At 42.9% G+C, this 22,037-nt stretch overlaps 1 protein-coding gene across 1 annotated transcript in view; it reads left to right on the forward strand.

Moving 5' to 3' along the window:
• LOC126412670 (acetylcholine receptor subunit beta-like 2) overlaps positions 1 to 22,037 on the forward strand; it is a 311,004-nt gene that overhangs the window by 212,577 nt on the left and 76,390 nt on the right. The window contains exons 9-10 of the mRNA XM_050082373.1: positions 4,452 to 4,610; positions 15,628 to 15,776. Coding sequence (XP_049938330.1) covers positions 4,452 to 4,610; positions 15,628 to 15,776 — 308 coding nt within the window. The remainder of the gene's footprint in view (positions 1 to 4,451; positions 4,611 to 15,627; positions 15,777 to 22,037) is intronic.

The following is a 22,037-nucleotide window of genomic DNA, read 5'->3' on the forward strand; positions in this document are numbered from 1 at the left end:
TGCATATGTTACACCTCTTTGCCGCGTATCAATGTCTCTGCCACCTTGTGTATCTTTGGCCGTAGAAGCAGCGGTTCGGTCCTCGAATTTAAAAGGACGGAGCAAGTGCTGGAGCGTTAGGCACCTCGGCTCATTCTAAAGATGGCTGAGCGGTATTCAGCCGAAATATTAGAAGAAGAAGCTGAATTTCTGCGGCTGCACGCCCGAAATTTTATGGAATAGTCTTTACGACGCGAGAACATAAAGATGCATATCTAGTATTTACCTAGCTGGATGAGGCAAACCGGCTAAAAACTACATCCATGTCGGCCAACGCACCATTCCTCATCTTTAAGCCATATTTTCTGGAGTATCATTATTTACGTGTTTGTTAGAACGTGTAGCATGCATTACGGCATGTATGTAAAACAATGGTACTAATTAAAAGTAGATGAAATATAGAGTGCAGAAATCTTACATGCAGTGTGGGAAAAAACTGTCCCAGAAAATATTTCCTGCATTATAAGATAGGTAACCCAACTTACATCATCTGCTTCGGGTCCAGATAACGGAAACTGGCTTGCTATTTTAATGTGCATGAAATATTTTGTGGGCCAGTTGTATTTTGTCAACCCTATACATGGCACGATAGCTTCATGAAAAAGCACTGTCGTAAGTGTCACACACATACACAAACTGACAGTGTCACACCACCCACCATTTCTCCAGACCCACCCCAACACCTCACTCCACTCTCTCAGAATCCCTCAGTCAGTTTCCACGATTGCTCAGTGAGCTCTAACGCATGTGAACAAGTTCAATGAAAGCCTGTACAGTTTTCTACGTTTCAGATTAAGTGTAAAGAAATGTTTGCTGACTGAACCCTATACTATGCGAATTTACCACACGTGGAACAAAAAAGGCAGCCTGAACAGGACACAAAATCAATTTAAGTGAAAAATACAAACATAGAATTGTAAATGGAAATAGCTAGATCTAAACAAGACAGAATCACTACAAAATTCATATCAAAATACGTGTAATTAAATAATTTTATGTGTATTAGAAACCCTGGAGATGCCTAACATGAGTAGGTGAAACATGCCTGGAACTTAACAATAAATTTCAGTTGCAAAAAACGGAAGTATTTTTCTCTTTATGAAAAAAACATAATTGTAGTTATTATTATCAACTGAGGAAAATGGTTGCAAATATTAACAATATTCTAAATTTCTCAGTACAGTCATTAGTAACCCTGGTCAGTGACAGAATGTACGTTGCACTTTCTTTATATGAGAGAATGGTACACTCCTGTATTATGTGCTGGATGGTCTGGGGTGTCTCTTCCATTTGGAAGGAAAATCCTTGCATACTTGGATACTCCACGGTTTGGGTGAAATCTATTAGCTGTCTTCCTCTATGTCGACACAGATCTAAGCATGGAGCTTTAACATGAATATCAAGGTCCGTCTCTACTCCTGATGGAGCACTGTGTGTATGAAATCCATGATCAAGAAATTTTGCAGTTTCTATTAATTGTTGTCTGAATTTCGTCCTGATGTACGTACTAGGGATGGGTGAGAAGCTCAGGGTTGTCCAGCATCTTCTTGTACTGGCGTAACGAGCTCGTACACCATAGTGTTGGGAGGCAGCACTCTGGGGTGGTTTTCAGTTAGCCTATGACGGTGCACATTTCTGTACTGTGTTGGGTGCCTGACGTGTTGGAACCATAGTTTGATGTTCAATGCAGTTGCGAAACTTTTCTGTAGTTAAGTGTACTTCGTAGTTCAACAGCACTGCAGTATCACTAAACATAAGCGTAGCGTGCAGTACGCCCAGCTGCTTTTTCTGTTTAGTGAAAATTTAAGAATCTGAGCTCCTGTAAGAAGATTAGCTTGAGATGACGTGCATCGTCAAGGCATACCCTACAATCTTCCAAAGTTTTATAGTATCGTTTATAAACAACTTGAATCTCAGATCTCTACTGGCCACCGTGAGTTCCATGTTCTTTCATCAAAATCTACGTGCAGGAGAATATGACATATCCGTCAGAATCAGAAGTACGGATTTTTTAGTAAGGAGATTCGTTTTATTTAGCAAATCATCTACAAATCTTCCAGTACGGCAGTAGTAGCTATATCTAGGGCACATATAATTATTTATTTTGTTGCTGTTGTAACTGATATTGTATCGATCCTTCATTGTTAATTTTTAGTCGATCACAAAGTAATGAATTCTTGTATAACAGAACTATTAATATTACTGTTTCTTAATAGATAAGCTAATTGTGCTTTTCAGATGTTAATACCTGAGAAAATGCCCCATTTAAAAATCAGAAATACCTGCGTAGGAGCTTCCATGTAGTTATTTAACTGTAACAATAGTAATAATAATTACTACTATATTTATTGATCTTTTGATAATTTAGTACAATGATATGGACGACTCAGCTCTGTAGAAGTTTAAATAATGCGTATAATGTAAAATGGGAACTAATTTTTATCTTAACAGCGTACCAAACTGATAGAAATTTTGACACACATACCATTTCGCTCATGTTACTTCACCTACATAATTTCAACCACACATTTATGGTTAATGAAGACGTTAAGATCAGTTCAACAGTTTTTTGAGTACTCGACTATATGAAACGACGAAAACAGAGAAGGCAAAGGACACAGTAAAAGTTGTCATAGATAGCCTTGGGGAAAATGTCAGACCTATGACGTGTATAAAAGTGAATTATTCATGCATCCCCAACGGCATAGACTTCTTAAATACTTGCATGTTTTCATTTCTTTTACAAATATACTTAATGTGTTATATATTACTTGCAATGCATTGAAGATTGTTTCAGATTTATGTAGCATACTTTTCCTATATAACGCCTCACTATGACTTTCTCAACGAAAATAGCTTCTATTTCTAGTTTCATAAATGTGAAATTATTAACAATTCACCAAGTGATTTAAGGTAACATCCACGTTCACACATACAGTTCTGGAACAGACGAAGTTTCAAATGCATCAAAAATCTTCTTGCATAATTCCCTCTTGGTTTCAGAAGTTTGAAGAATTTTTTTACAGTCGTTACATTCCGCAGAACATCACACTGTAACATGTGCGCGGTAGGCTCTTAGTGCTGTTTCGGTGCCACAGTAGATCTTAAAACATTTGTAATACATTACGGTATTTACTAATGTCTGTAAATAGGAATCGGGACACAATAACATTCAAAAAATCTACTGATTTCTCTTGGCACTTCCCACACATCTAATTACACTGAAGTGAGATAAGTCATGGGATAGTGATATGCACATATACAGATGGCGGTAGTATCGCGTACACGAGGTATAAAAGGCCAGTGCATTGACAGAGCTGTCATTTGTACACAGGTGATTGTGCCCACACAACGAGAATTAACGGACTTTGAACGCGGAATGGTAGTTGGAGCTAGACGCGTGGGACATTCCATTACGGAAATCGTTAGGGAATTCAATATTCCGAGATTCACAGAGTCAAGAATGTGCCCAGAATATCAAATTTCAGGCATTACCTCTCACCGCGGTCAACGGAGCGGCTGACAGCCTTCACTTGACGACCGAGAGCAGCGGCGTTTGCCTAGAAGTTGTCAGTGCTAACAGACAAGCAACACTGCGTGAAATAACTGCAGAAATCAATGTGGGACGTACGACAAAAGTATCTGTTACGGCACTGCGGCGAAATTTGGCCTTAATGGGCTATGGCAGCAGAAGACAGACGTACGAGTGCCTTTGCTAACAGAACAGAATCGCCTGCGGCGCTTCTCCTGGGCTCGTGACCATATCTGTTCGAGCTTAGACGATTGGAAAACCGTAGTCTGTATCAGACGAGTCTCGACTTCAGATGGTATGAGCTGATGGTAGAGCCCAAGTGTGCTGCAGACCACACAAATCCATGGACCAAAATTCTCAACAAGGCACTGTGCAAGCTGATGTTGGCTTGATAATGTTGTGGGCTGTGTTTACGTGGAACCGATAATACACTGGAAATGGTTATGTTCGGCTACTGGAGACCATTTGCATTTACTCCCAAACAACGATACCACCGGGCCACAATTGTTCACGATTGGTTTGAAGAAAATTATGGGCAATTCGAGCGAATGATTTGGCCACTCATATTACCTGACATGAATCTCGTGGAACATTTATGGGACCTCATCGAGAGGTCAGTTCGTGTAAAATATACTGTACCAGCTACATTTTCGCAATTAGGGTCGCCTGTATAGGGAGCATGGCTCAATATTTCTGCAGGGGACTTCCAGCGAATTGTTGAATCCCTGCCACGTCGAGTAGTTGCTGCACTACGACGGAAAAGACGATTTCCGGCTCGATACTAGGAGGCATCCCATGGCTGTTTCCACCTCAGTGCAAGTGCAGGGCGCAGCACGCTGCCCGCATTACGCACGCTGACGTTTCGTCGCGTTGTGTCCAGGTCGCCGTCGACGCACCGCATGTCGCCGTGGGTGAAGCGCGTCTTCCTGCACTTCATGCCGCGACTGCTGATGATGCGGCGGCCGCCCTACTCCTCGAGGGACTGCATCGATGACAACAACTTCATCGACAACGGCTACACGAACGACATGGACTTCAGGTAAGTCCCACAGAGGGACACGCAAAGTGTGGGTAGCTGAACGCGTGCATTTATACGTTTCCTTCACGAATCAGTTGTTAGTAGCTTTGGATTGAAAGAAAAAACTAGTATGACAATGAAACAATTTTTTAGCTCTAGTTTCTGTAACATACAGTAAGTAGACATACAGGGTGAGCACAAAGTCTTGCCCTGATTATAAAAGTTTATAACAGAATAACCGTTTGACATAATAAGTTATATTTGACGCCGTTACATAGATTAGTGTTACTAGTTTTTTTTTTAAGACCACTTACTTTAGAAAACCTCAACGTGTGCTCCATCTGTAGCTCGGAGAATGTCAAGGCGGTATTCCAGTTCCCGACAGGTGTTTCGTAACATGTGTTCTGTTACAGTATCCACAACAGCTTGTATCCTAGCCTTCAGTTTGTCGACGTCAGCAACTGGTGTGGCGAAGACTCTGTCCTTGATACAGTCCCAGACAAAAGAGTCAAGGGGCGTAATGTCTGGAGAGGGGGCTGGCCACGGTGTTGGACCGTTCCTTCCAATCGGGATATTACTCCCCTCTCCAGACATTACGCCCCTTGACTTTTTTTTTCTGGGGCTATATCAAGGACAGAGTCTTCGTCACACCAGTTGCTGCCGTCGACGAACTGAAGGCTAGGATACAAGCTGCTGTGGATACTGTAACAGAACACATGTTACGAAACACCTAGAGGGAACTGGAATACCGGCTCGACATTCTCCGAGCTACGAAGGGAGCACAACCTGAGGTTTATTAACGTAAGTGGTCTTAAAAAAAAAACTCTTAACACTAACCTATGTAACGGCATCAACTGTAACTTATTATGTGAAACGGTTGTTCTGTTATAAATTTTTGTAATCAGGGCAGGACTTTGCGCTCACTCTGCTCTTTACGTTAAAATATTAAGAGAAATCGATAAATTTTAGTGACATAAGTCATGAACATTGAAAACCCATTTGAAATTTTCTTTATCGTAGTTACATCCTCAGCGTTCTAAATTGATAGAATGCCTGGTAGTTGGCTGAATATGAAGAGAATCAAGAGGTGGTTTATGAGATCGTTATCTTTTGGGTTGCCCCTTTGTAAGCGTTTTCCAGAACATCCCTGCACACAGACCAGTAGTAATCCAGAAGCACCGCTTTATTAGAATGGCCTTGTCATCGTTGTTCCAGTAAAGAAATAGCCTGACGGCATCTTTCTCCGAATTCATCACTGCCGAGTTCACAACCCGGAGGTTCAAATGGTTCAAACGGCTCTGAGCAGTATGGGACTTAACATCTGAGGCCATCACTCCCCTAGAACATAGAACTACTTAAACCTAACTAATCTAAGGGCAACACACACGCCGATGCCCGAGGCAGGATTCGAACCTGCGTCCGTAGCGGTCGCGCGGTTCCAGACTGTAGCGCCTAGAACCGCTTGGCCACTCCAGCCGGCCAACTAGGAGGGAAACAGTCAATATGTGGGTGGAGAAAATTGTTTTTAAGTGGAATGCTTCCGTGTTGATGGTATATTTGCTGAAGTACTGTCATTTCATCTCTTTTTTTTATCCTAAGAATTCACGAATGTCTCCTTTTTAAACTTCCCGCGCTTACATTTCTTTCCCCTCCAAAATTCCGTCAAACGCGGGACCTTTACAATTGCCGAATTTCTGATCAGTCACCTTCTTGTACTTAATGTACAAAATTGCGTCTCCTAATTGTATTGTTTTGAACTGGGCACCTAGAAACGACGGAGAGGCTTCGCCCCCGCCGTGGCCCACAGCGGTACACAACCCCACAACAGGCTACAGCAGTCCACTCACCCCACCGCCGCCCCACACCGAACCCAGAGTTATCGTATAGTTCGGCCCCCAGTGGATCCCCACGGGTACGTGTCGCACCAGACGAGCGTAACCCCAATGTTTGCGTGGTAGTGTAATTATGGTGTACGCGTAGGCCTACGTGGAGAAAGTGTTTGCGCAGCAATCGCCGACATAGCATAACTGAGGCGTAATAAGGGGAACCAGCCCGCAATTTCCGAGGCAGATGGAAAACCACCTTAAAAACCATCCACAGACTGGCTGGCACACCGGACCTCGACGCTAATCCGTCTGAGGGTTCGTGCCGGGGACCGGCACTCCTTTCAACCAGGAAAAGCAGTGCGTTAGATCGCGTGGCTAACCGGGCGGGTTGTCTCTTAATTACTTAAGAGGCCTATCCTTCTAGATTTATACTTTCAACAAAATTTTTCATCAAACCAAGATTTATTTTTAAGGGGTGAAAGAAGAACGTTTTTTTCGGTCGGAAACGAGGGTTTCGTCATTAAAGTTAAGAATTCTTGCAGGTCAGTGTTCTTGATTGTAATGTGATTTCCTACGCTTACAGTCCCACATTCATGGAAAGCAGCACTAATTAGTGAAATCCAGTTGCATTCGCAATAGTAGAGTGGTGAATATTAGACCACCACATGTTTTCCACTAGCACTCTGCGAGTTTGCTGGAGTCGAGGTGGACTGTCATGTTGGCGTAAGTCTGATTCATGTGAACTGCATGACTAACAACAACAAAAAAACGATGACTGCCGTTGTGTAGTAATGCAGCTTTCAGACTAAGCTTGGAGGTATCTATGAAACCGAATAAGGTGGCGCAGTGGCTAGTACACTAGACTCGCATTCGGAAGAACGATGGTTCAAACTCCGGTCATCCTGATTTAGGTTTCCCATTATTTTTCCTAATCGCTCCAGCCAAATGCCGGATATGTTCCTTTGAAAGGGCACGGCTGATTTCCTTTTCCATCCATTCCTAATCCGAGCCCGTGCTCCATCGCTAATGACCCCGTTGTCGACGGGACATTAAACATCGATCTCCTCGTTCTCCTCGTCCTCCTCCTCCTCCTCCTCCTCCTCCAGTCAGTTGGATCACGATTGAAATTCGGATCAGATGATTTCTAGCTCTACTGCTTTTATGCAGTCAAAGAATTCATTACCTGTATGACTAATAGAAGCTACACAATTTTAAATCAAGAATTTCTAAAAACTAACGAAACAGTTTATGTACTAGATATGTGTTGACTGGGCATCATCACCATCATCATCAATACCAACAGATGGCCTCAAAAAGTTCTTGACTCAGTAAGTCTTGAGCCTCCTTTCTTAAATTTCCTAAATTATCAGTTTTGCTGTGCATCCTTTTCCAGTTCTCCCAACCTTACTGCCAAGAATGCTTTCCCCTCCTCTAAAACGTCCCTACGGATCCTGGAAATATAATCACCCTATCGGGCCCACTTAAAATCGCGGTGTTAAAAACACTTTACGACACATTTTAACTTTCTGTCTGCCCTCTGGATAAAATTATGGTTTTCACTTATTGTGGTTACGGGGAATAGGGATTTGAAAATAAAAATTCGCAAAAATAGGAGTTATGGAAACTGCATCATTTCGAAACCGTAGAAAGATAAATGTTTCACCCAGGATAAGTTTAGTAAGACTTTTTGGTTCTTTTCTTTTGTATTCAAGTTCTGCAGTGTCTCTAACTAAGGTCCAACAAAATTCTGCCAATATGCTGCAGTTCCACAGCGCAACAAACCGCTTTCCGGTGCTAAAATAGCCTGGTGCAAACGTTTTACATGTTCATCAGTTATATCCCTCAACGTCTGGGGGAAAAGTCAAGAAGGTAATCAAGGAAATGTAACTTTGGTGACACGTGAAACTTTATACGTTGCAAATACCATGCCGTTTACCTTCTCTTTACGGTCACCAGATTTGAGATTTCCAAGAACGTACACACTGAGCTCAAGGCATTCCATGGATCTCTTTCTGTCTCACTTAAAGAGATGGTGAAATAAGTATCTAGCTTAAGTTCTCGTATTTAGGGGCCAATAAATACTATCTCTTTACACCGCTGAAATTGGGAAATTTTGTATTCAGGTGCGCGAAAGCTTCCCCTTCTTTGCTCATCACTTCTATCCATACTCGTATCGTCATTAACTAGCTTTTAATATGCAGAGGTGTGAGATATACTTATTCAGAGTTTACTAAAGGCTCCTACGACACACTAATTTCCCCAGGAAATAAGCGTTTCGCTTAGGCTGCTGTTTACGTTCGTAATGTTCTTCCTCTTAGCAACTGTCTCACTGGTCCTGAATGCAGCAGTACTTCCTGTAACCTTGTTGCATGCCAGTCGATAGCCCTATTACTTTCAGATCTGTACACAATTTTCAGTTATACATATCATAGTGCAAGTAACTGAGCATTGTTTTATAAGTCTGTTTCTTGTTAACCGAGTATCCGACTGGAACCGAGTCATATTTATTACCATAATCAAAGAGGACTGCCTTTGAAATTGATTTCGAAGAATCAATAAGGAATTTCCATTCCCCAGGTCGTGAACATGACGCAGAACTCCAGACGATCCACTGATGTCACTACAGTACGCAGACTCGTTGCTGGTAGAGAGAAAGGTTTCAAACTCATTCTGGTGTCTCCTACATGTCGTCACTTTAACTCCCTGAGCGAGCAAATTCCATCCTTGCAATCGCGAAACAATAACTGAGACTATACCTGTGACTGATCAAATCCCTACAGAGGCCGTTAATTTCTCCTTGCGAAATGCGACGAAGTGATGTTGGTTCTGGCGCAAAATACTCCGGAGCCGGACCGACACTTGCCGTGCTGGTAGCTGCTGCTGTTTCGCTCTCACTGCTGTTGCATACCATCTCTTTGCGTATTTCATCAATGGTCCAATCACTTGGAGGCTTAGGAAGTGGAGAAACGTCATGAGGAACTGGCCTCATGGCTGAGGACAAATTTGGATATTCAATAGCATGTTTGAGTTTTGCAGACTAACCTCTGCTATTTTTGTTTGATCAAAGTGCGTCAGCGGCCTGATCCTTCTGATCGCGCCACACCATTGGTGCCGTAAATGACATTCATGCTGTCGAACCCTGCCACTACTTACAGGAATTACTTGCACATGTGTCAAAACAAAAATGAGGAACAGAAAACTTATCTTGGTCCCCATCTCTGCAGCCAAGATACAACTTGTACACCGTCTTAACTACAGCAGTAAGATGATACGTTTTGCTTTTCACTATATATGTCATATGTAAGTAACAAGTCATACTGGAGTTATGGAGTTATTTACATATCGTCTGTTGCTTAGGAACTGCATATGAATTGAAATTTACTTCAATTAAACTGAAGTATTTTTCTTAACGGAGGAAAAAAATGATGTCCATATGAAAAATATGTGGTGGAGAAAAACTGGCGTCAAATCTGAATTCAGCTTACGAAAATTAGTCATAATCACTTATTTTTATGCAGAGGTCAAATAAAAAATATTGTGGAGTGTAATCTGAGGACCCACCGTTCATAAGTGAAGTTTCTTTCTTTCCGTCTGTATTTCATAATCATAAAGAAACGTTTGGAGAGTGTTGGTATGGTGGATCTGTTTCTGTCCTCTCTTGTATTATCCCGTTTAATTTAATATCTGCACCTGTGAGGCGTGTTACCAGGTATCTAAATTTCTGATACGGCTACTTATACTTGGGACTTGTGTGGCTCCATCCTTTACATCTTGTTAAATCCTGTTTCTCTTTCATTAAACTCATATTTGGCTTGCTGCACTGCTAGAATACCATCTTCGTAGACTCGCTGTTTACGATGTCTGCTGAACTCCATTTCACTATCGTTCATATGCGTGTATGGCCAAAACAGATTGAGTAAAAGTGAGGATATTGTTTCATCTTGCCTACGCCTGTATGACATTGTAGACCTTTCAGAAACCTCGCCGGCCGCCGTGGCCTAGCTGTTTTAGGCGCTTCACTCTGGAACCGCGCTGCTGCTACGGTCGCAGGTTCGAATTCTGCCTCGGGCAAGGGTGTGTGTGATGTCTTTAGGTTAGTTAGGTTTCAGTAGTTCTAAGTCTAGGGGACCGATGACGTCAGATGTTAAGTCCCATAGTGCTTAGAGCCATTTGAACCATTTGAACCAGAAACCTCTCCACCTTATAGAACCTACATGAATAACTGGGGTGAAGGAATAGAAAGGAAATGGGGCGAGAAGAGACAGGAAGGAGGTAATGACTTCCAGTCGCGCAGAGCATTGCGGCAATGTAACTCTGACAGTTGGAAATATTTTCTGCCAGACTGGGGCCAGAACCCATTCGGACATGCCTTCGTCAGAGTGAAATTCCCAACTCCCAATTCGCACCGTCCATGAACTTACAGATTTCTCATTTCCGTTGGAGTTCGGAAGTTGGTTGTGCATCTGCACTGAAACTTTTCCATCAATCTAGCGTAGCACCTATCGAATTGTAGATATGAGTGATGTCTGATCTGTCAGGCATATGAAAATCAGATGTCGTGTTCATTTGTAATTAGTGTCAAAATACAGGCTGTACATAAAGTCCAGGAACACTTTCAATTATTTACTGCACAAGAACGAAACAGTGTACCACTATCATACATATGTCATTTCGAGAAAAACCCTGAAAATTTTTTTCATGTATACCGCCACGGCGTAGTTTCGTAATTTGCCGGTAGTAAGCGCAAGTCGCAAAAATGGCGAGTTCAGGTGCGGAGCGAGCTTTCTGTGTGTTGGGGTTCGACAAAAACAAGTGTGCTACAGCTGTTCAACGGATGCTTAGAACGAAGTACGGTAAGATGCCACCAACAAGGGAGGCCATTTACCACTGGCAACAAATTCGTCACGACAGGTTGCTTGGGCCCGGCAAAGAAGCGGACGTCCCAGTGTGAGTGAACTGAATGTGGAGCACATACGAGAGACATTCATAAGGAGCCCAAAGAAATCGGTGCGTCGTGCATCCCGTGAACTCGAGATGGCTCCAATGACAGTGTGGGAAGTCCTGCGACGGAAGCTGTCTATGGAACCAGTCGAATTGGAGCTACAACAGAAGCTCAGCGACGACGACAAAGACAAGCGTTTTGAGTATTGTTCGCAATTGCAACAACTGAATGAGGATGGGGATCAAATTGTTGATCGCTTAATGGGAAACTGAGTAGGCATAACTGTCGAATCTGGGGTACAAAGTACCCACATGCATGCACTGAATTTGAGCGTGATTCACCAAAGGTAAATGTTTTTTTTTTTTTTTTTTTTTTTTTTTGCCTTGTCATGTCGAAAACTGTACGGGCCATTCTCCTTCACTGGGAGCACTGTCCTACTTGGACATGTGGCAGAGATTGCTGATGCCTCAAATGTAATCGGACTCTCCGTTCATCTTTCAGCAGGACGGAGCTCCACCCCATTTTCATCGTAAAGTTCGTGGGTACCTGATCACGGAGCTGCCGCATTGGTGGATCGGCCATGGTACAGAAGGGGACAGCAGTTTCATGAAATGGCCTCCCTCATTACCAGATCTCACTCCGTGTGACTATTTTCTGTGGTGACACATTATAGATCTGGTGTATGTACCGCCTCTGCCACGTGATGTAGCGGTGCTCCGGGAGAGAATACGGGAAGTGACTGCCACAGTCGACGATGCCATGCTGGGACGGGTATGGCAAGAACTCGATTACCGTACTGACGTCTGCCGGGTCACTCATGGTTCGCATATCGAATGTTTGTAAAAATAAATAAATAAACTCTTTCATAGTATCTGTTCAAAATGCAATATGTATGACATCTGTACAATGTTAAGTTCTTGTGTAATAAATAATTGAAAGTGTTTCAGGGCTTTACGTGCACCCTGTACTTAAATTACTACGGTACTAGTCGCTACTCGCGACTGTGCTCGCTTATCACTATGTTTTCAAGATGAGTGATGGTGACTATGTACACTAGTAACTTATAAATATCTGGGTAGTAGCGATGTACATACGTATGTATGTATGTACGTATGAATAAATATACAGGGTGAGTCAGAGAGAGCGCCCCTTTTCAGTTGTCTGTTGTGACTGCAGGTGCCTGCCCACGTAGTCGGTGACACGCTAGCAGCACTGCAAGGGAGTGGGAAATACAGTTACAGTTGAGAAGTGCAGTGTGCAATAGCGTGTCTGTGTGGCAGAGCTTGACACTGGAAAGAAGTCAACATGGCTCTGAGCACTATGGGACTTCATATCTATGGTCATCAGTCCCCTAGAACTTAGAACTACTTAAACCTAACTAATCTAAGGACATCACACAACACCCAGCCATCACGAGGCAGAGAAAATCCCTTACCCCGCCGGGAATCGAACCCGGGAACCCGGGCGTGGGAAGCGAGAACGCTACCGCACGACCACGAGCTGCGGACAAAGAAGTCAACAGTCGCTACCCAACGAGCTTCCTTCAGATTAAACTATCCCTGTCCAATCACGTGGTACCAACAGGACGGTGCAACTACACACACCACTCTACAGTTAATGGACGAACTGTGCGAACCGGCTGGCCGCTGTTGCCGAGCGGTTCTGGGAGCTTCAGTCCGGAACTGCGCTGCTGATACGGTCGCAGGTTCGAATCCTGCCTTGGGCACGATGTCCTTAGGTTAGTTAGGTTTAAGTAGTTCTAGGTCTAAGGGGACTGATGACCTCAGATGTTAGGTCCCATAGTGCTTTGAGTCATTTGATTTGTGTGAACCGTTTCCTGGACGTCTCGTCTCCCGATTTGGTGATGCGGCTTGGCCAGCACCTCCACCCGATCTCACGGCTCCCGACTTCTTCCTCTGGACGTATGTTAAGTCAAGAGTGTTCGAAACTCGCCCTGAAAACCTCCAGGTACTGGAAGCTAACATCCGTAGAGATGCCTTCGATGTTACTGTTGCTGTAATGGAAAACACTTGGCGTAGCAGCTTCATAGTTAGTCTACATGAGTGCTGCGATAAAGACAGTGCTCATCTGAGTGATGTGGTCTTTAGGAAGTGAGTGGTATATGCAGCATGAAACTCTGAGGTCTCAGTAGCACGTCTGCATTTGTAAATCGTGAACAGTTTAATAGGGACGTTCTTTTTGTCACAACTCGTGTGTAGCGAGTGTATGTAAGTATATAATGAATTTATTGTATTGTACGCCGTACTTCGAATCTTAGTTCAAAAATATTAAAAACGACAAAAAATTTTCTTTCTTATAAATTACTTATTGCATTGCCTTAACTATAGACAGTTTTGGACTTACCTTCTTTTGCAAGGACGTAAAGATTTCGTGTATTGGACGATGTGAGCACACTACATAAAATTATCCATGAGAAATAAACAGTTTTTCTAAATGCACACAGGCAGCTTTGACTGTATGCCCTTGAATTTTATTTATAGTCATTCCAAAAGCAGTTTTTGGTTTGAATTGCAATACGTTAAAATAAAAAAGCGCGACATTTCTGTCTTCGATGTATGGCACTTAAATGGCGCCATCTTTGTGGAACTTCAGGCATCTCGGAAGCTACAAATACATGTAACGTTCAGCGTCTAAAACGCGACAGGCTTGTGACTGTTATGATGTGCCTCTAGGTCTTACAGTCACATGACGTGCTGCATAAATTGAGGTGGATATGAGACTGCTCCGAGGTTGTTCGGTTAGAGTAAGTTTCAGACCTCGAGGTCTCTAGATCAGACTTTCGTTTGCGAGGAATATCGTTAAATAAATATGATTGTTTCTTTAGGATTTTCGACACAGCGGTTTTCTGGGATTAACATTGGACTTTTTCATTGTACCTCCAAAGCAATTCGCAGTAAAAAGTGTACAGCTTCGCCAGATGATGTGCCAATTCGTTTTAAAATTTCAGAAACCACACATATGAGTCAACACTGGATTTGCAGTGTCGCAGAATAATCTATAAACCCTCCAAGTCATCTGCATAATTAAGTTGTTCAATTCCCTGCTTCACCGTGTTAAGAATCAATATATTTATTTATTATTTTCTAAAGTAGCCTAAGCACTACCTCAGCATTCAGTCTCTCTCCATATCATATTTCATCAAAATTCAGCGGTTTAGTCATGAAAACGTTGCAGAGTTACAGTCATGTTTCTAATATTACTATGGATTAATGTAGCTGTAGGTGGGAGGATTGGGGAGAGGGAGGGAATCAGCGACACTGACCACGCAAAGACGGCAGCAGCAGTAGAAGTAACAGCTGTAGCAGCAGCTGTAATGGCAGCAGTAGCAACAGCACTAACAGCGGTTGTGGCAGAAGTAGCATTAGCAGTAGCAGTAACAGCAGTAGTAGCAGCAGTAACAGCAGCAGTAGCAGCAGTAACAGCAGTGGCAGCAGCAGTAACAGCAGTAGTAGCAGCTGTGGTGGCAGTAGCAACAGCAACAGTGGTATCAGCAGCGGCGCAGTGACTGCAGTAATAGCAGCAGTAGCAGCAGCAGTAGCGGTAGCAGCAGCGGCTCAGTAACAACAGCAGTAGCAGGAGTAGCAGAGTAGCAGCAGTAGTGATAGCGGGAGCAGAGCACTGACTGCAGTAATAGCAGCAGTAGCAGCAGCAGTAGCGGTAGCAGCAGCGGCGCAGTAACAGCAGCAGTAGCAGGAGTAGCAGAGTAGCAGCAGTAGTGATAGCGGGAGCAGAGCACTGACTGCAGTAATAGCAGCAGTAGCAGCAGCAGTAGCGGTAGCAGCAGCGGCACAGTAACAGCAGCAGTAGCAGGAGTAGCAGAGTAGCAGCAGTAGTGATAGCGGGAGCAGAGCACTGACTGCAGTAATAGCAGCAGTAGCAGCAGCAGTAGCGGTAGCAGCAGCGGTGCAGTAACAGCAGCAGTAGTGGGAGTAGCAGAGTAGCAGCAGTAGTGATAGCGGGAGCAGAGCACTGACTGCAGTAATAGCAGCAGTAGCAGCAGCAGTAGCGGTAGCAGCAGCGGCGCAGTAACAGCAGCAGTAGCAGGAGTAGCAGAGTAGCAGCAGTAGTGATAGCGGGAGCAGAGCACTGACTGCAGTGATAGCAGCAGTAGCAGCAGCAGTAGTGGTAGCAGCAGCGGCGCAGTAACAGCAGCAGTAGCAGGAGTAGCAGCAGTAGCAGCGGCACAATAACAGCTGCAGTAGCGGCAGTAGAGCGGCCTGTAGAGTGGTGCCCTTAACTGTGCGCGCAGCGAATGCTCCGTGTGCAGGGACAGCATCAGCGACCCCTACCCTCCAGATGTGAAGGGCAGCCCGGGTTTCGAGAGCGTTGCCACTGCCTACAAGTCAGCCCTCAACAACCACGACGACTCCTGCCGCCAGAACCAGCCGCACTCCTCAGGTAACAGCCTCCCTGACTTTGCCACACACCGCTACAGGTCAGGTAGGCACGCAGAACGTAACCAGTTTGCTGTCAAGTATGTTTCTCTAAGATTTATTAATCTGTTACTAATAACATTCGGCATTTTTGCTAACCTCCATGAAACTGAAGAACAATTACAGAACCTGTCAAAATGAATGGTCGTTCTCAACAGAGAGGATGGATTGAGGGCTAAACCAAAGAAAGATCGTAGTGTTGATGATTAGCAGAAATGAGATTAACGCTCTTAATATAGAAATTAAGGAAAAAGCTGTAGGCTAGCTTAAGAAATTCTACTTTGGCAACAAAACGACCCATGTTGAACGCAAGATGGACGAAAGGTACTATACCTTTCTGGAGTAATGACTAGAATATCCCACCAACGGTCGGCGATATGGAGGCGGAATCTATTACTCGCTTACATAAGGAGCAGAAAGCAGCAGAGGCCGCCTGAAGGCGCGCTTCAGATGAGTAAACACATTGCTCTCTCAATAGTTTTAAATGATCGCACACTGCAGCATGGAAAGCAATTCACACACTGCACATGAAACACTCATTTACATACCATTACTGTATGTTATTGATTATGTCGTTGTCCACTTCTATCTCAGTTTACTCTGACCGACAAGAGAAGTGAAGCACCAATTAATGGAGGAGGAAACGGAATGAAACTTCATGGGTTGAGGGGGTGTGTTGTGTTATTTCAGTGATTACGATATAGAGACAGTACTACACAGAACTTGTTAGTATGAGCTCCCTGCGGCCTGGATCCATTAACTGATTCAACCAGTAAAGGTGTGACAAAACCGTTGTATTCTCTGCTGGGTCGAACTAGTGCACACCTGTTGTAACCGGTCCTTTGACACTTTGGGTATTGTCACTAGGGCATAGCTGGACTACCAGCTGATACAATGCATCTTCTGTCGGGGACAGTTATGGGTATCTTGCTGGCCAAACGAGTATCTCAGCATCATGTAGACATTCCATAGAGGCACGTACCATGTATATAAGAGCATTGTCTTGTTGAAAAATGGCACCTCAGTACCGTCGCATGAGGGGTCGTACATGAGGACGTAGGATGTCCGTTATGTACGTTTGTACTGTCAGTTTACCGTCAATTACTACCAGCCGTGACCTCAAATCATACTCGATGACTCCCCACATCATTACACCACGAGTACCACCGTTGTGACTCTCACTGAAAAAGCTGGACCTCTCCCCAGTTCCCCGCCGTATTCACCAACGGTGGTCATCCCTGGTAGTGCAGAACTTCAGTTCATCAGCAGTTCCCGCTTCCCAGTCGTGGAACAAATCCAAACGCAGCTGTCTGTGTTGAGGCATTAGCGACAGCTTACGCATGGGCCAGTTATTCCCTAGACAGACTGCTACTAGTCTCTGACCATTGGCGTAAAATGACACAAAATGTTGCAAGGAGTCCGCACTCGTTCTCGGATGACAAGCGCAGATATGCAGGAGTTGCGATGTGCTTGAATGCAATATAGTGATTCTCCCTTGTGGTGATCAGACGTGACTGAATGGAACCCTGACGACCACTATTTCTCGTTCACGTTCTCATGGAGACCAACATTGAGCCAGTGTCTCATCCTAAAGTCCCACAAATCAAGATATTGCACAAACTGATCGTCTTGCCAAATGGAGATCCACAATATGGCACCATCAAAATTCTGTCAGGTGCTGGTAACACTGTCTTTGACGAGTCACAGCATCCACATGTCTTTCACAGTGATCACTCAGCATTTAATGCTATTCACACGTCTTACGTAGCCTAACAGGCCTGATAAGAACTCTAAACCGGACCAAAATTAATTCACCTCTCACAGAGAAACGCAACTCTCAATCATTTACATACCCGCCAGTAGCGTACGAGAACTAAGTTACATTGATGTTTAACCATTTTCCTTCTTTGCTTCCCTTCTTTGTCAGGCAGTGTAAATACAACGAGGCTATTTATATTGCGTGTATGACTCTCTGAAATTTATCGGCTCGCAACTTATTGTGTGAAGTCACGAATGACCGCGTCTTCGCTTGTACCGTCTGAGAAGGTGTTCTGCACAAGTTTGAACTTCACTCGAAGCGTTCTCCCACTGTGAGAATTAAGAGTAATTTGTGACTGCATCCAATTGTATACAAAAAAAAAGGAACAGAATTCCTCACGTAAGAAGGTAGTTCCTCTCGAAAATAATTCTACACGCACCAAATATCGGCCACAACTCGAGAAATTCCTGAGAAGTTTCGCCTGGGGCACTGCAGTGTGTGCGGAAGCTGTCAGAGTTGAAATCATAAATGAAGAGAATAGAAGCGTCTGAGATGCAGTTTTGCAGAGGGATTCTGAAGATTTAGTGAAATAAGAATTGAAGAGAATAACTGCTGGATCGTCTGAAAGGAATATATAGAAATCATTAGATGAAAGGATGGAATGAGAAGATATACGTTAAAACACTAATAAATGACTTCATCTGCGCTAGAAGAAGCCATAAAGGGAAAAACTCTAGAAGAAGAGAAGAAGACAGAAGTTGGAGACTATCCATCAAATAACTGAGGACGTTGGATGTAAATACTACTCAGAGATGGGGCAGTATCTACTTGAGAGAAATTGTGACCCAACCCATAAAACCAGTCAGATGATTATCAACTCGATGAAACTCAGTAACTGAAATGAATCCGCCACAGCTGTTTCGTATCTCCATATCTGACATATTTAGTCACGTTAATAGACTGTATTACAATTAAGTCTTTGTTTCAGTGTTTGAGTATAATCAGAAAAGCACATCGAAGACAGGTAATTTCAAACACCATTCTAAACGTCATTTATAAACTAATACAGTAGACAATTTTTGAGGAAAGCATCAGACTGTTTTGAAGTTGTTATTTTTTTGAATAAATATGTTTTTAGTACCTGTAAACTGTAAACGGCATGGAAAATATTTATTTTTACATATTTACCACCGGCGTTTTTCTCCATCTGTGTGTTATCTTCCATTAAAATATAGTATCGATGCAGCTGACCTCCTGTGATCTTAATTTAGGCCTAATGCCATAACACATGCATCCATTGTCGTGAACTTGCCCATTTATGGTCTGTGCTGTAAGTCTAGGTTATGAGATGCTATATTTAGAGATTCTTTACTGCGCGACAGCGATTCCTTTCCAAAATAGCGAGAAATACTCAGTCCATTTTGTAACCTTAAAAACAAAGGACAACAGTCTGAGTTGCATTGTAGTTAGGCTACTTTTCTCATTCATCTTATGTTTCCATAGTGTGCGTGAGTGATGTATTTTGAAAATGTTTCCACCTCACCTTAACCGCTACTTACGAGGGAATCTCCCCTCGCACCCCCATTACATTTAGTGGTAAGATGGCCCAGTAGGTGGCCCGTCAAAACCTGAACACAGGTCAAGCATGAAAGCGAGAAGAAGGGTGCCGAACTGTGGAAAAATAAAATACAAACAGTGAACGATCCAAGTTCAAGATGTGCAAAATCGAGCGAACTGCAAGATCAACGGCATCGTCATTGTGTGGCCACAGTGTTGGACTGCATGCCGGGATATCCGAGTTCAAATCTCCCTCGCACTCAATTTTTTTCACAAAATTATGAACTTTGCGTCCATTTCATTGACTTGTCTGTTCTCCTTCTGTAGTCTTGGCAGTTGTTATAGTATACATTAGTTAGAGACTATGAGTCGTGTGGTACGAATATATTACCGTCCCAAATGAATGTGATGAATAGTGAGATCTGGCGAGATACCGCATAGACCTCTCACAGATATGACAACAAGTGAAATAAAGGAATTCAAGAGACAAAACTTCCAAAACGGAACGCAAGAGTCGTAACATGTGGTACTTGTGTAGAACAAATATGAGGTACGCACATCTGAATGTCCTTCCCTTAAGCCTCAGTGTTGCAAACGGACGTTACACCACGACACAGACACAAATTTGAATACACTAAACAGTCACATCAATGACCGGACAGCCAGTTTTTGACGTGATTTCTCCTGGGTCATCTTAACACTAAATCTGAGGGGGTGCTATGGGGAGTTGATACTGCACAACAAAACGCACGAACAAGGAATTAGCCAACACGCTCAAGAAGAGACGTTCTGTTATTGGTGCTGAGTAGTTGCAATAAGTTGAGTTTAGTCACTATCTGAATGTGTGGTCTGAGTGTGCACATTGAAGATATAAGTTAATCCAGTGTTTCAGTGTGTGTGTGTGTGTGTGTGTGTGTGTGTGTGTGTGTGTGTGTGTGCGTGCTTATGAGCGTGCATGTTTATGAAATTACATACTTCTAATCTTCCCAGAAGGAATCTTCATGCACACAAATTGAGGTGAACCCATTCAGTTTAGTTTCTTCAGCATCATCTGAGTATTTGTGGCAATACAAACATCAAGAAAGGCTTTCTGGATCCACAAAGTATCCGTTTCACTCTCACTACTTATCTGTTTCGTATTGAAATCAAACAATACTGAATCTAAAAAGAAAAATTAGAATCATAAATAATCTTTGTTGGCGGATCGAAGCACTTTCTCAACATAGTGATACTGAAATAAAAAGAATTGGAAAATTTCGGCAAGCCTTAATTTACAAGACTCATCGGATTTTTACAGCGGTCTTGTGCGAATTAAAAAGCATAATTTCAAAGTTGTTGTTGTGGTCTTAAGTCCGAAGACTGTTTTAGTGCAGCTTTCCAAGCTAGTATATCCTGTGCAAGCCTCTTCCTCCCCAAATAACTATTGCCACACCCATCCCTTTGAATGTGCTTACTGTCTTCATTCATTGGGCTCCCTCAACAGTTTCTACCCTCCTCCCTCCCCTACCCCTCCCACACATGAACACACACTTCCCTGTAATACCAAACTGACAATTCCTTGATGGCTCATAATGTGTCCTGTCAACCTATCCCATCTTTTAGTTAAGCTATGTCACAAATTTCAGTTCTCTCTAGTTCTTTTAGTACCTTCTCTCAGTTACGCGATCTACCTATCTAATCTTCAGCATTCTTCCGTAGCATCACGTTACAAATGCTTCTGTTTTCTTGTGCAACTGCTTATTGTTCACTTACAAGGCTAAACTCCAGGCAGTCGACTTCTGAAAAGAATTCATAACATTTGGATTTATATTCATGGTTAACTATATCCTCCTTTATCAGAAATTCTTTTCTTGCTGCTGCCAACCTGTATTTTATATCCTCTCAACGTTCATCATCATCATTTATTTTGCTGCTCAAACAGAAAAGTCAGTTACTGACTTTACTGTCACATTTTCTATGCTAAATCCATCAGTATCACCTGATTTAATTCGACTACATGTAATGCATTTGTTTCTCTTTTGTCGATTCTTATATAATAACCTATTTTCAAGATTAAACATTTCATTCAACTACAGTTCAGAGTCCTTTGCTGTTTTTGACTGAACTACAATGCCATCACGAGATCTCCATTTTTTTCTTGTCCCTGATCTTTAGTTCTGTCTCCAAACTTTTCTTTGATTCCCTTCACTGCTTGCTCAGTGTACGGATTAACGCTGGTGAAAGGACTCAAACCTGCGTTTTTCTGTCCTTCATCTCTTATAACTGTCTTTTGTTTTCTGTATAGGCTGTACATAACCTTTTGCTCCCTGCTACCTTCAGAATTTCTAAGAGTATATTCCAGTCAGCACAGTCCAAAGCTTTCGCTAAGTCTGCAAGGACTGAAACATAGGTTTGCTGTTCTATAACCTATCTTCTAAGACAAGTTGTAGGGTCACTGTTCACTCGAGTGTTCCTACATGTCTCCAGAACCCAAAATTATCTTCCAGAAGGTCACCTTCTACAAATTTTCCCATACTTCTGTAAATAATTCGTGTAAGTATTTTGAAAACATGATTTCTTAAACGGACACTTTTGTAATATTCACATCTGCCACTACATGATTTGTTTGGAGTGGGAATTATTACATTCTTCCTGAAGCCTGATGTTACTTCGCCAGTCTCATACATCCTGCACATTGGGTGGAATAGTTTTGTCATGGTTGGCTTTCCCAAGTATCACAGTAAGTCTGTAGGAGCATCATGTACTCTGAGAGCCTTCGAGTGAGCAGTGAAACTGCTTTCGCATTATCATATCACCCATCTCATTTTTTCTACTGGCTGCTCCATTACTATGATATTGTCTTCCAGTTCATTCTTCTTGTATAGCTCTCTATACATTCCTTCTGCCTGTCAACTTTGCTTTCTTTCCTTA

The sequence above is a fragment of the Schistocerca serialis genome, chromosome 7 (genome assembly GCF_023864345.2).
Source record: "Schistocerca serialis cubense isolate TAMUIC-IGC-003099 chromosome 7, iqSchSeri2.2, whole genome shotgun sequence".
In the NCBI taxonomy this organism is placed as follows: Eukaryota; Metazoa; Arthropoda; class Insecta; order Orthoptera; family Acrididae; genus Schistocerca; species Schistocerca serialis.